General features: G+C 49.7%; 1 protein-coding gene across 1 annotated transcript in view; it reads right to left on the bottom strand.

Moving 5' to 3' along the window:
- Positions 1 to 9: 9 nt before the first annotated feature.
- LOC148833240 (scavenger receptor cysteine-rich domain-containing protein DMBT1-like) overlaps positions 10 to 12,667 on the bottom strand; it is a 69,994-nt gene continuing 57,336 nt past the window's right edge. Inside the window, exons 38-40 of the mRNA XM_088917911.1 lie at positions 1,144 to 1,464; positions 335 to 361; positions 10 to 56 (exon numbers count right to left, since the gene is read on the bottom strand). Coding sequence (XP_088774037.1) covers positions 10 to 56; positions 335 to 361; positions 1,144 to 1,464 — 395 coding nt within the window. The remainder of the gene's footprint in view (positions 57 to 334; positions 362 to 1,143; positions 1,465 to 12,667) is intronic.

The following is a 12,667-nucleotide window of genomic DNA, read 5'->3' as shown; positions in this document are numbered from 1 at the left end:
TCAGGTGTCTCACCCAGCCGAGTGCTGGCTGAGCTCTCTGATCCACATCTTGTGGGCTCGGGGAGAGAAAGGTGGACAGATCTGAACCGTACATGACTGCTCCTGCACAAGGGCTTCAGATGAGAGAACAAGCACCTCCTGTTGCTTCTGTGACAGACTACAGCTGCTCCAGTCTGAAACTGCTCAAGCTGCTGTGCTTTGAGAATCGACATCCTTTACTTTCTAACATGAATATTGCTGATTCTCAAACTGACTTGAAACAAGGTAGAAAAATGTCATGACAAGCAGATATAGAAAATGTCTTTTCATATAGAGAAGGGAGAGAAAATCTTACCTGTAGTTCCCCAGAACTCAGCTGCACCTGAAATACAATAACACTGTGAATCCCAGTGGACAGGCCAGTTCAGGCAAACTGCTGGTCTGCTGTGTCTCAACAAGAAACAGTCTGACAGATGACTCTGGAGCTGAACACAGGAGATCTCAGGAAACGCCGATACAAGACTAATCTGTTGGCTCCCTGATTGGTGAATTGTGTGTTTTCAGGTACATGAAGCTGATCTGATCACCAATACTGACCAGTCAGGCTCTACTGCTGTCTGTACAGAAGGAAAGAGAGAATCTTCTCACACATGAGAGAGATCACCAACGGGTCACAGGATCAGAAGCCCTGTTGTAGACCACGGTGTGTTTGAAATTCTCCAGAGGGCTGAAGACACGTCTGGAGTTTCTTTAGAAATAATGAGCAGCACAGAGCCACAGGTGTCCTCTAGTAGGATCTATGAACTATGATGTGTGAACCATGAACTACATTCTGACACCAGCAGACAACTCACAACTGATGGGCAAGCTGCTGCTCAGTCTTGACATTAATTTCTTTCTACACCAGATTCAGTGACTTCATGTCACACTGAGACACAAGCCTGAGGGCTGATAGAGACTGTGAGTGAATCAGACTCATATCGAGGCCTTCGCTGTGGATAGACTTGTACTTATGTCCAGCTAAATAGAGTATGAATGGGAATAAATTGAATGGAAATAAATGAGTTATCGCATTTCTTAACATGGAAATGAACTATTTAATACATTTCCAGTATGGAAACAATGTCAACACACACTTGGAAGAGAAGGCTGAAAACACTCCACCTAAACAGTCAACTCCTGCATCTTCAATATGACGACAGTCATGGTTTGCCAGACCCCTTGATGTACAGCTCAGCAGTGTGGGCTCATTCCCTCTACAGCGGACATCATCCAGAAGAATGGGGCCACTTCCTGCTCCAAATCTGGCACTTCCTAGAGCTACAGGAGCTCCAGCCTCCCCACAGCCCACCTCTCTGCAGACAACCTGAGCATCAGACTGGTCCCAGTCATCATCACACACTGTCCCCCAAAGCCCGTGGTGGTAGACCTCCACTCTCCCAGAGCAGTTGTTGTGTCCATCGACGAGTCGGACTCTCCTGCTGCCTGTGGAATAAGACAGTAGGAAAATTCTTACACCGTGAGACAGACATCTGTGAAAGATTCTGGACTTTCTGACAGAGAGACCTCACTGCACTGCACTGACCTGACTGCACTGCTAAGCACAGTGCAAATGACATCATCAAATTTGCTGATGACATGACAGTGGTGGGCCTCATTAGTAACCACGATGAGGCACCATACAGAGAGGAGGTGGAGCAACTAGTGGACTGGTGCCTAAACAACAATCTGTCTCTGAATGTTGATAAGACAAAAGAGATGATAACTGACTTCAGGAGGGCCCGCACTGATCACTCCTCACTGCACATGAACGGCTCCTCTGTGGAGACAGCCAGAAGTACTGTTTCTTGGTGGGCATATCACAGATGACCTCACTTGGACCATGAACACTACCTCCCTAGCTAAAAAAGCACAACAACTTCTCCACTTCCTGCAGCGACTGAGAAGGGCAAACCTTCCCCCTCCCCCGTACTGTCCACATTCTATAGAGGCACAGTACCATCGAGAGCATCTTGACCAGCTGTATCATTGTTGGGTTTTGGAATTGTAAGGTCTCAGACCGCAAGTCCCTGCAACGAATTGTCAATCCAGCAGGAAACATCACTGGAGCCTCCCTCCTGTCCATTCAGGACATCTACCACACACGCTGCACACACAAAGCCTCCAGTATTGTGGATGATCCTTCCCACCCCTCCTGCAACCTCTTTGTCCTCCTACCATCTGGTAAAGGGTATCCTAGTATACGGGCCAGCTCCACCAGACTCTGTAACAGCTGTCAGGCCCCTCAACACCCTGGTACCTACTGCACTTCCTCCAAATCTGGAAACTTAGTTCATTTTTGCCTAACTTCAGGCAAACTGTCTGATGTATTCTTTGCACAAATCTTTGCACAGTCCTGTAAGGTAAATTGCACTATGCACATCGCACTTTATTTACCTTGCACCCTGTACCCTGTCAGGAATGTCTACAGTGTATGTCTACATCGTCGATAGCATTGTCTTGTCAGTGTCTTGTCTGTATTTGCACCGTAGACCTAGAGAACGATATCTCGCTCCTCTGTGTACTTCTATATGGCGGGACTGACAAATAAACTTAACATAGTCCTTTAAATCTGCACACTCAGGAAAAACTCCACGTTGACAGTTCAAGCTAGTGCAGAAGGCTTTACTAAAGAATGTGTAGTTGCTAGAACAAAGAAATGAGCATTCAGGTAAGTTCCATACACCACTATGACTGACCAAGCCCTTTAAATACCAATCAAAACCCCAAATTAACAAAGTGCCCTAACAACTTCCACGCAGATTATACATAATTAAAAGTTCAGCACCCTGTGTGTCTCTTTACACCAAGAAGAGGTGCTTTGGCAGCCTCTGCTAGAAGTTCTGCTGTAACACCAGCCCCTTCATAGGCTGCTCTGCCACAGTGTATAAAATTGCTAAGAAGAACTACACCCTTGTGAAGACCACACTGGGTTTTATTCCTACAGTAGATTAAAGACACAAAGGAACCAGTTTGATAAGACTCAGCCACACTGCCAAACTCAGCATCAACTTATTCTACATGTTCCACACTCATGGCAGTTTCTCTGTGTCTCAAACATAACAGTTCAAAAACTGGACACTGAGAAACAACAGAAGCTCCATCTACACCAGGCTTCTAAACTGACTCCCACTGATGTTACTGGCTCTGTAATGAAGAGGATCTGACAGAGAGCTCTGCTGCCACATCCCCAGTTCACTGTGGGAAGAGCACGTTCATTCAGAAGTCGACGTAACAAGAGTTTTCAATCTCTGGTGCTGTTGAAAAAACTCAGACTAAAAAAAGATACAGACTCAAGCTGGTGCAGAAGGCTTTACTACAAAATATGTGATTGCTACAACAAAGAAGAGAGCATTCAGATAAATTCCATACACCACTATGACTGACCAAGTCCTTTAAACACCAAGAAGAGGTGCTTTGGTAGCCTCTGCTAGAAGTTCTGCTGTAATACCAGCCCCTTCATAGGCTGCTCTGCCAAGTGTCTATAATTGCTAAGTAGAGTTCCATAATTGCTATATAAGTGTATATAATTGTTAAGAGGCTCCATCTACACCAGGCTTCTAAACTGACTCCCACTGTTGGTATTGACTCTGTAGTGAAGAGGATCTGACAGAGAGCTCTGCTGCCACATCCCCAGTTCACTGTGGGAATGGCATGCTTATTTAGAAATTGACGTAAATCAGTTCTCATGTGCTTCTGGTAGAAAAGTCAGTGGTGAACATTTTAGGGATATTAAACACAATCTAGAAAACAACCAGGTGAAACTCAACTTCAGCAGAGGGAGTGTCTGAAGAGGGAGCACTGAATTCTGTTGTCTGGACCGTGTCTGTTGCTGTGGAAATCAGACACAGTCAGTAAGATACAGGCTCACACAGGCAGCGGGTTGGATGATTTCAATCACATCATAGCACTGAGAGGACGCAAGCAGGACAACAGCCTGTACACACTCTATAGGACTCCAGCCCATCACAGGGCACTCACACACAATCTATACACACTCTATAGGACTCCAGCCCATCACAGGGCGCTCACACACAGCCTGTACACACTCTATAGGACTCCAGCCCATCGCAGGGCGCTCACACACAGTCTATACACACACTATAGGACTCCAGCCCATCGCAGGGCACTCACACACAGTCTATACACACTCTATAGGACTCCAGCCCATCACAGGGCGCTCACACACAATCTATACACACTCTATAGGACTCCAGCCCATCACAGGGCGCTCACACACAGTCTATACACACTCTATAGGACTCCAGCCCATCACAGGGCGCTCACACACAATCTATACACACTCTATAGGACTCCAGCCCATCACAGGTCGCTCACACACAGTCTATACACACTCTATAGGACTCCAGCCCATCACAGGGCGCTCACACACAGCCTGTACACACTCTATAGGACTCCAGCCCATCGCAGGGCGCTCACACACAGTCTATACACACACTATAGGACTCCAGCCCATCGCAGGGCACTCACACACAGTCTATACACACTCTATAGGACTCCAGCCCATCACAGGGCGCTCACACACACTCATGAACTGAGGATACAATGGAGGCCATGCAGACTCCACACGCTGGGCGTCTGTGTCTGGAATTGAACCCAGGACCCAGGACCAGTGAAGCAGCACTCCTAACTGACCCACGGCTGTGCTGCCCAGACTGATTCCACTGGGACGATTTGCTGTTTGGTCAGAAGATACATACCTGCAGTCTGCCAGAGATCTGGGATTTCTGAAAGGGAAAAGGATTGATTTAATAATTACAGGATAATAAACACCATGGATACAATCTGTGTAATAGCGACAGTCTCTGTGTGTAGGAGATGAATACTGTTGCTGTTGATGAAGGACAATAATGTTTAAAAGACTGAACATGTCCTGGAGGCTCTTTCTGCTGACTGCAGTGGCTCCAGACTCCCACACAGTCATCTAGGCAGAAGGCAGTATGAAAGGTGCTCCAGCTGTCAGACTCAGCTCCGAGTCGACCCTCCTGTAGCTCTCTGCCATCACCATCAGCAGAGCTTCCAGTGGGCTCTGAGAGAGCTCTCTCTCCTACAAGGACAGTGCTCTGGGCTCTCAGGTGTCTCACCCAGCCGAGTGCTGGCTGAGCTCTCTGATCCACATCTTGTGGGCTCGGGGAGAGAAAGGTGGACAGATCTGAACTGTACATGACTGCTCCTGCACAAGGGCTTCAGATGAGAGAACAATCACCTGCTGTTGCTTCAGTGACAGACTACAGCTGCTCCAGTCTGAAACTGCTCAAGCTGCTGTGCTGTGAGAATCGACATCCTTTACTTTCTAACATGAATATTGCTGATTCTCAAACTGACATGAAACAAGGTAGAAAAATATAATAACAAATAGATATAGAAAATGTCTTTTCATATAGAGAAGGGAGTGAAAATCTTACCTGTAGTTCCCCAGAACTCAGCTGCACCTGCAATACAATAACACTGTGAATCCCAGTGGACAGGCCAGTTCAGGTAAACTGCTGGTCTGCTGTGTCTCAACAAGAAACAGTCTGACAGATGACTCTGGAGCTGAACACAAGAGATCTCAGGAAACGCCAATACAAGATTAATCTGTTGGCTCCCTGATTGGTGAATTGTGTGTTTTCAGGTACATGAAGCTGATCTGATCACTGATATTGACCAGTCAGGCTCTACTGCTGTTCTGTACAGAAGGACAGAGAGAATCTTCTCACACATGAAACAGATCACCAACGGGTCACAGGATCAGTAGCCCTGTTGTAGACCACGGTGTGTTTGAAATTCTCCAGAGGGCTGAAGACACGTCTGGAGTTTCTTTAGAAATAATGAGCAGCACAGGGCCACAGGTGTCCTCTAGTAGGATCTATGAACTATGATCTGTGAACCATGAACTACATTCTGACACCAGCAGACAACTCACAACTGTTGGGCAAGCTGCTGCTCAGTCTTGACATGAATTTCTTTCTGCACCAGATTCAGTGACTTCATGTCACAGTGGGACACAAGCCTGAGGGCTGATGGAGACTGTGAGTGAATCAGACTCGTACCGAGGCCTTCGCTGTGGATAGACTTGTACTTATGTCCAGCTGAATGAAGTAAGAATGGGAATAAATGGAATGGAAAAAAATTAGTTATTGCACTTGTTAACATGGAAGTGAACTATTTTGTACTTTTCCAGTATGGAAACAGTGTAAACACACACTTGGAAGAGAAGTCTGAAAACACTCCACCTGAACAGTCAACTCCTGCGTCTTCAATATGACGACAGTCATGGTTTGCCAGACCCCTTGATGTACAGCTCAGTAGTGTGGGCTCATTCCCTCTACAGCCTCTCCTCTCGTGACCCAGCTCGGCGGACAGCCCTGCCCCGGTCAGTCAGGACCAGGGAGGTGTCAGGCTCCTCAGAGTGACCTCGGGCTGCTCACTCTGTTCCTGGAGTCGGCTGACCCAGCTCGGTGGACAGTCCTGCGCCGGTCAGTCATGACCAGGGAGGGGTCAGGCTCCTCAGAGTGACCTCAAGCTGCTCACTCTGCTGCTGGAATCTGGTGACCCAGCTCGGCAGACAGCCCAGCGCCAGTCAGTCATGACCAGGGAGGGGTCACCAGTCGCCCCTGACACGAAGGAAACTTCCCTGGTGATTCAAGTTGGATCCCTAACCTACTGGGCGGAGGTTTGTTAAGTGGGCGCCTTGGCAGACAAAGTCTTAACGAACTCTCCCCGTTTGGCACGGTAAGGCAGCGTGGGACCAGCGAAGACGCCCAGTTTTAAAGTACACGCGCAGCTGGATCGGTCGGAGGCCTTTACTCTCCCTTTCCGCGGACTACAGAAAACAGCGGCTGTGCGGTATCGGGGAAATTCCCAAGAAGTACTTACGGGCGAGAGTCCACAGGGTGAAAGTCCACAACATGGAAAGCAGCCTCATCACAGAGCCCGGGCTTCAGCGCTGCAGCTCCGCCTCCAGACGCACGAGGTGCTAAATCAGAACGAGCCCGAGGGTGAGCGGGCCGCCTGCTGGCCCCACTTTTATACCAGGGGCCAACCGGCTGACGAGCGGTTTTGTCCACATCGCCGTCAAAGTGAGAGTGGGAGAGGCTGACAGCGCTTCCTCTTCTGAAACGCTGGTGCTCTGAAATAGCCCCTTTCGCTGCCCCCCACCTTCTGTGTTACTCTGTGTTACTCGGTTGCAGCTGTGAAGGCCAAGAGCCCCACCAGGCCTCAGGTTTCCTCCACCGCTGGCACACCCTGCTGCTCGTCAGCAGCCCCCGAGCGCAGCCGCGTGCTCTCCCTGCCTGGCCTGCTGGCCTTGACGCTGTGGGCTGGTGTCCCATCGGGAGCTCTGCGCCCTTGGCTGCCAGGAGCAGATAGATAGATAAGACTTTATTGATCCCGCAGGGAAACTGAGGTGTTACAGCAGCCCAGCTGCAAAAACAGACATCAGAATAGACTGAAAATCAAAATAAAATAAGTACAGCAATACAAAATTGAAATATAGAGTTAGGTGTGTGCAAAATATGTGCAAAAGTAGGTGGTTTACCAAAAAAGGAAAAGCATCCTGATGAGCATCAGAGAACAAACAGCTGTTTTGGAATGACAGCAGTGACCTGTGTATGTCAAGACCGAATATGTGACTGAACTTCAGCACGCAGCAGCTTTTCCACAAGGGATCGATACCTCCTACATCAGGCAGCAGCGTGCTGCATGATGTCTTTAAACCAGAAGGTTTAATGATGCATTTAGGCCAGATTTAGCAGATATTCTGTCTATGCAGTGTTTTCCCATTGAACACGAGCGCAATGTTAACAACCGAAATTAGACTGCGTGGAGGATCCACGGGGCTCTTCCACTGGAGTCTCCATTTAAAGTGCAGGCAAATTGAGTCTGGGCTCGGCCAGCTTGGACTTGCCACCCGGAGGAGTCTGGGAGTCTGGTGTCTCCTTGACAGCACAGTGCCTCCTTGAGTCTGGGCTCGCCCAGCTTGGACTTGCCACCTGGAGGAGTCTGGGAGTCTGGTGTCTCCTTGACAGCACAGTGCCTCCTTGAGTCTGGGCTCGCCCAGCTTGGACTTGCCACCTGGAGGAGTCTGGGAGTCTGGTGTCTCCCTGCCAGCACAGAGAGGCGAGACCACACATGCACTTTTTTCACAGAGGCAAGCGTTTTTCTTCACAGCAGCATGAACATCTCCCTGAAGAGCTGCCTCTCTCGAGTGCTGTGCAAGTGAAAGGTTACAGCAGGAGAGAGGAAATGAAAGTGCTCGGTTGTACAACGAAGCTCTTTCAGCTGATTCACTTCTCCGCTGAGTCAGGCTTCAATCTGCTCTCTGGCAGCTGTTGCTCCAGGATTAGCAAACTGCTGCTGTTTTGTGAGGGAATTTTGTGATTTTCTCTCCACATCTTGCTGTTCGAGCTACAGGGCTCCAGATCGACTCAGATTGCAGACTAACGTTTAAACTGGCTCGGTTGGTCCCTACATCAAGATGAAACTGTATGACACCTTCCTTAAGAGAACCCAGAGTACGGGCTTTCACACCTTAGCCCTTGCTCCAGACACCCACACCTCCTATTTTCCATCCTTTTCATGATGAATAATTATATCCTCACACTTCTACAGCTCATTCCTGGACACTCCACTCCCAGCACTGTCCAGTACTGGGGATCCCCTCCACCCCCCCAGTGTGATGATGCTCCAGTCCGCTCACACACTCCAGCTCTCAGTGGGGAGGAGAGCAGAGTGATGGGGCCAGTTCAGAGAGGGGGGTGATCAGGAGGCCATGACTGGTAAAGACCAGACCCAACCTATCCTCTCCAAGTTTTGATATACTCGGATCACATCTCCTGTCAATCCTTCAGTTCTTCACTGCAGAGATTCAGCTCCCTTACACTGTCCATATATGACAGGCCCTAAGACCAGGAATAAGTCTTCATACTCTACTTTGACGCTTTCTAAGGCTGTAACATATAAAGTTTAATAGTTCTGGTGGGGAGCTGCGCCAGCATGCGTAGGCTGCAAAGGAACAAGTAAAAGGTTTATTCCTGCTGAAAAGAGAAGAAAGAGAACACAACGTTTCGACTGTGGTGCCTTCTTCAGGTGTGAGGTGTGAGCCTTGTTCACGTTGCTCACGCCTGAAGAAGGCTCCACAGCTGAAACGTTGTTTTTTTCTTCTCTTTTCAAGCATGGAATAAACCTATTACTTGTTCCTATAATGTTTAATGATAAATTATGTTAACCAAAGTGAGGTGTTCTAAGTGCACTGGAAATCATAAGTATAACTACTTTGGACTTCAAATCGGCACAGATAGCTACTGTATGTCCTCAAGCATCCTGCTCACACAGAATAACCTGTACAGAGATCCCAACGTACTTGTGTGCAGTTTCCTACAGCTCTGAATCACCTGTGCAATACTGTCAGTGTTCAGGGATCTGGACTGACCAGCAGTCAGGACACCCCTACTCTTACTGACAGTGTCCTGGGATCTGTACTGACCAGCAGTCAGGACACCCCTACTCTTACTGACAGTGTCCTGGGATCTGTACTGACCAGCAGTCAGGACACCCCTACTCTTACTGACAGTGTTCAGGGATCTGGACTGACCAGCAGTCAGGACACCCCTACTCTTACTGACAGTGTCCTGGGATCTGTACTGACCAGTCAGGACACCCCTACTCTTACTGACAGTGTCCTGGGATCTGGACTGACCAGTCAGGACACCCCTACTCTTACTGACAGTGTCCTGGGATCTGGACTGACCAGCAGTCAGGACACCCCAACTCTTACTGACAGTGTCCTGGGATCTGTACTGACCAGCAGTCAGGACACCCCTACTCATACTGACAGTGTCCTGGGATCTGTACTGACCAGCGGACAGGACACCCCTACTCTTACTGACAGTGTCCTGGGATCTGGACTGACCAGCAGTCAGGACACCCCTACTCATACTGACAGTGTCCTGGGATCTGGACTGACCAGCAGTCAGGACACCCCTACTCTTACTGACAGTGTCCTGGGATCTGGACTGACCAGCAGTCAGGACACCCCTACTCTTACTGACAGTGTCCTGGGATCTGGACTGACCAGCAGTCAGGACACCCCTACTCTTACTGACAGTGTCCTGGGATCTGTACTGACCAGCGGACAGGACACCCCTACTCTTACTGACAGTGTCCTGGGATCTGTACTGACCAGCAGTCAGGACACCCCTACTCTTACTGACAGTGTCCTGGGATCTGGACTGACCAGCAGTCAGGACACCCCTACTCTTACTGACAGTGTCCTGGGATCTGTACTGACCAGCAGTCAGGACACCCCTACTCATACTGACAGTGTCCTGGGATCTGGACTGACCAGCAGTCAGGACACCCCTACTCTTACCGACAGTGTCCTGGGATCTGGACTGACCAGTCAGGACACCCCTACTCTTACTGACAGTGTCCTGGGATCTGGACTGACCAGCAGTCAGGACACCCCTACTCTTACTGACAGTGTCCTGGGATCTGTACTGACCAGCGGACAGGACACCCCTACTCTTACTGACAGTGTCCTGGGATCTGTACTGACCAGCAGTCAGGACACCCCTACTCTTACTGACAGTGTCCTGGGATCTGTACTGACCAGCAGTCAGGACACCCCTACTCTTACTGACAGTGTCCTGGGATCTGTACTGACCAGCAGTCAGGACACCCCTACTCATACTGACAGTGTCCTGGGATCTGGACTGACCAGCAGTCAGGACACCCCTACTCATACTGACAGTGTCCTGGGATCTGGACTGACCAGCAGTCAGGACACCCCTACTCATACTGACAGTGTCCTGGGATCTGGACTGACCAGCAGTCAGGACACCCCTACTCTTACTGACAGTGTCTGTATCTATACTGGCCAGCCGTCAGGACACCCCTACTCTTACATTTTTTTTGGAAGTAACGTACACCACGTCTAATACGCGACAAACAAACAAGTCGTACCGCAGGAGTATTTTCGGGTTTCAGACACGCCGGGGAGCAGGGCTCCTCCTGTCCGCGGCGAAGCCCGAGTGATTTAACGGGCTGGATCAGCGTCGCGACTCGCCGACCGGACGCGCAGAATTAAAACTGCGCCACAGCCGCCAACCGACGCGCCCTCGAGGCACTCGCGCCCGGCCTCACACCCTGCCGGAAATGACGCAGTGGGGGGGCGCGCCTGCGTGTTCCGCTCGCCGCCTCCGAGCGTGATCATTTTAAACACTTCATCCCGCCACAACACCAAACACGAGCACTCAAGGGCGCGTACCGTGGCTATACAAAGACAACATCACGTCGGCGAAGCAGCACAACAAGGCGGTTAGGACCGTATCGACAATGTGGAGGTTACATCGCGAAGTGGCGTTGAATAAGAAGCTTGTATCCGAGGCGTTTCTGTACACCACTTCTCCGGGGGGGGGGGAGTTTTAAAGATGTTTGTAAAGAATCTGAGTAAAACGTGAAAGAGTGTGTTAACTGTCTGCAGCCGGCAGCGGTTGTCGCACTCTGCACTGACGCCCGGAAGGTCGTTTCCTTCCTTCTCTGTTCAGCAGGGAGTAAGCCTGCACTTTTTATTTTCTTTTCTTCACTTTTATTCGGAACCCGGAGAACCACGCCCTTCAAAGTCACAAAATCGGTACAAACTCCGTCACTTAACCAAGAAAGCTGTTGTGTGAAGGCATGAGGGGAAAAAACGTGTTCAGTCGTTTCAATATCGGACTCGCGTTCCAGTCCAAGTTCAGCATACTCGGGAATGGCTTAGAAGGACAGATACTGCGAAGTGTCTCACAATGAATGTCTTTACTTGTTGGTGGGAGTGGAAACTAAGACATTCACCTCCAGCAGTAAGGAGGGATTTCTCATCTATAAACCAGCAGCCACGTCACCCTGCAGCTCCCAGCTGGCAGCCCCGCTGGAGCTCAGCAGGTGTGAGCCTGGCCAGTACCTGGAGGGGAGACTCCTGGGAAAAACTAGCTCATAGAAAAGACATTCCACTGCCAGCAACTGCTGCTGCACGCTGTATTGTTGTGCGTAAATAAACTTTGATTGATTGAATATCTCATTTTTATAACAAAGTAATAATATTTGTAAAACTCATCTCTTACTGCACTCAATCAGCTCGACTGGCCCAGCTCCCCCAGCTTCTCCCAGCTCTTCCCAGCTCCTGACAGCTCCTCAGGTGCTGCTGCTTTGAGGAGACCTGGGAGACCTGCGGACACAGCGCCCCCTGCAGGACCAGCCCTGCTGTACGAGCCGCTCCGCTGAGGGACCTCGGCCCACACACCGCAGAGTGTCAGAGCGACAGGCCCGCAAATCCCTCAGCAGAACCTTAATATCCACGCGCATGTCTGACGAGGACAGCGTTTAGATTCCGATACATTACACGTGACTGGGTATCAGACTCAGATGGGTTTTCAGAGGAAAGGTCGATGATTTTCGTGAAAGAAAACGCCCACCCCTCCCCCTTTATTCACAGTCAGTCCTTTGATTCCAGAATAAAACCACAAAAATGATTTATTAGAGGTCCATGGTTTCTCCCGGGCAGGGCTGGAGGGGACACCAGCCCGCGACACGGAGAGCATCCCTACGCACAGACAATTTACAGACACCAATCAGAAAACAACTGCATGGTCATCCCGCCTGACACCGC

The sequence above is a fragment of the Atractosteus spatula genome, chromosome 5, assembly GCF_055471065.1.
Source record: "Atractosteus spatula isolate fAtrSpa1 chromosome 5, fAtrSpa1.hap1, whole genome shotgun sequence".
NCBI lineage: Eukaryota > Metazoa > Chordata > Actinopteri > Semionotiformes > Lepisosteidae > Atractosteus > Atractosteus spatula.
This window is presented reverse-complemented; position numbering and strand designations above follow the sequence as displayed.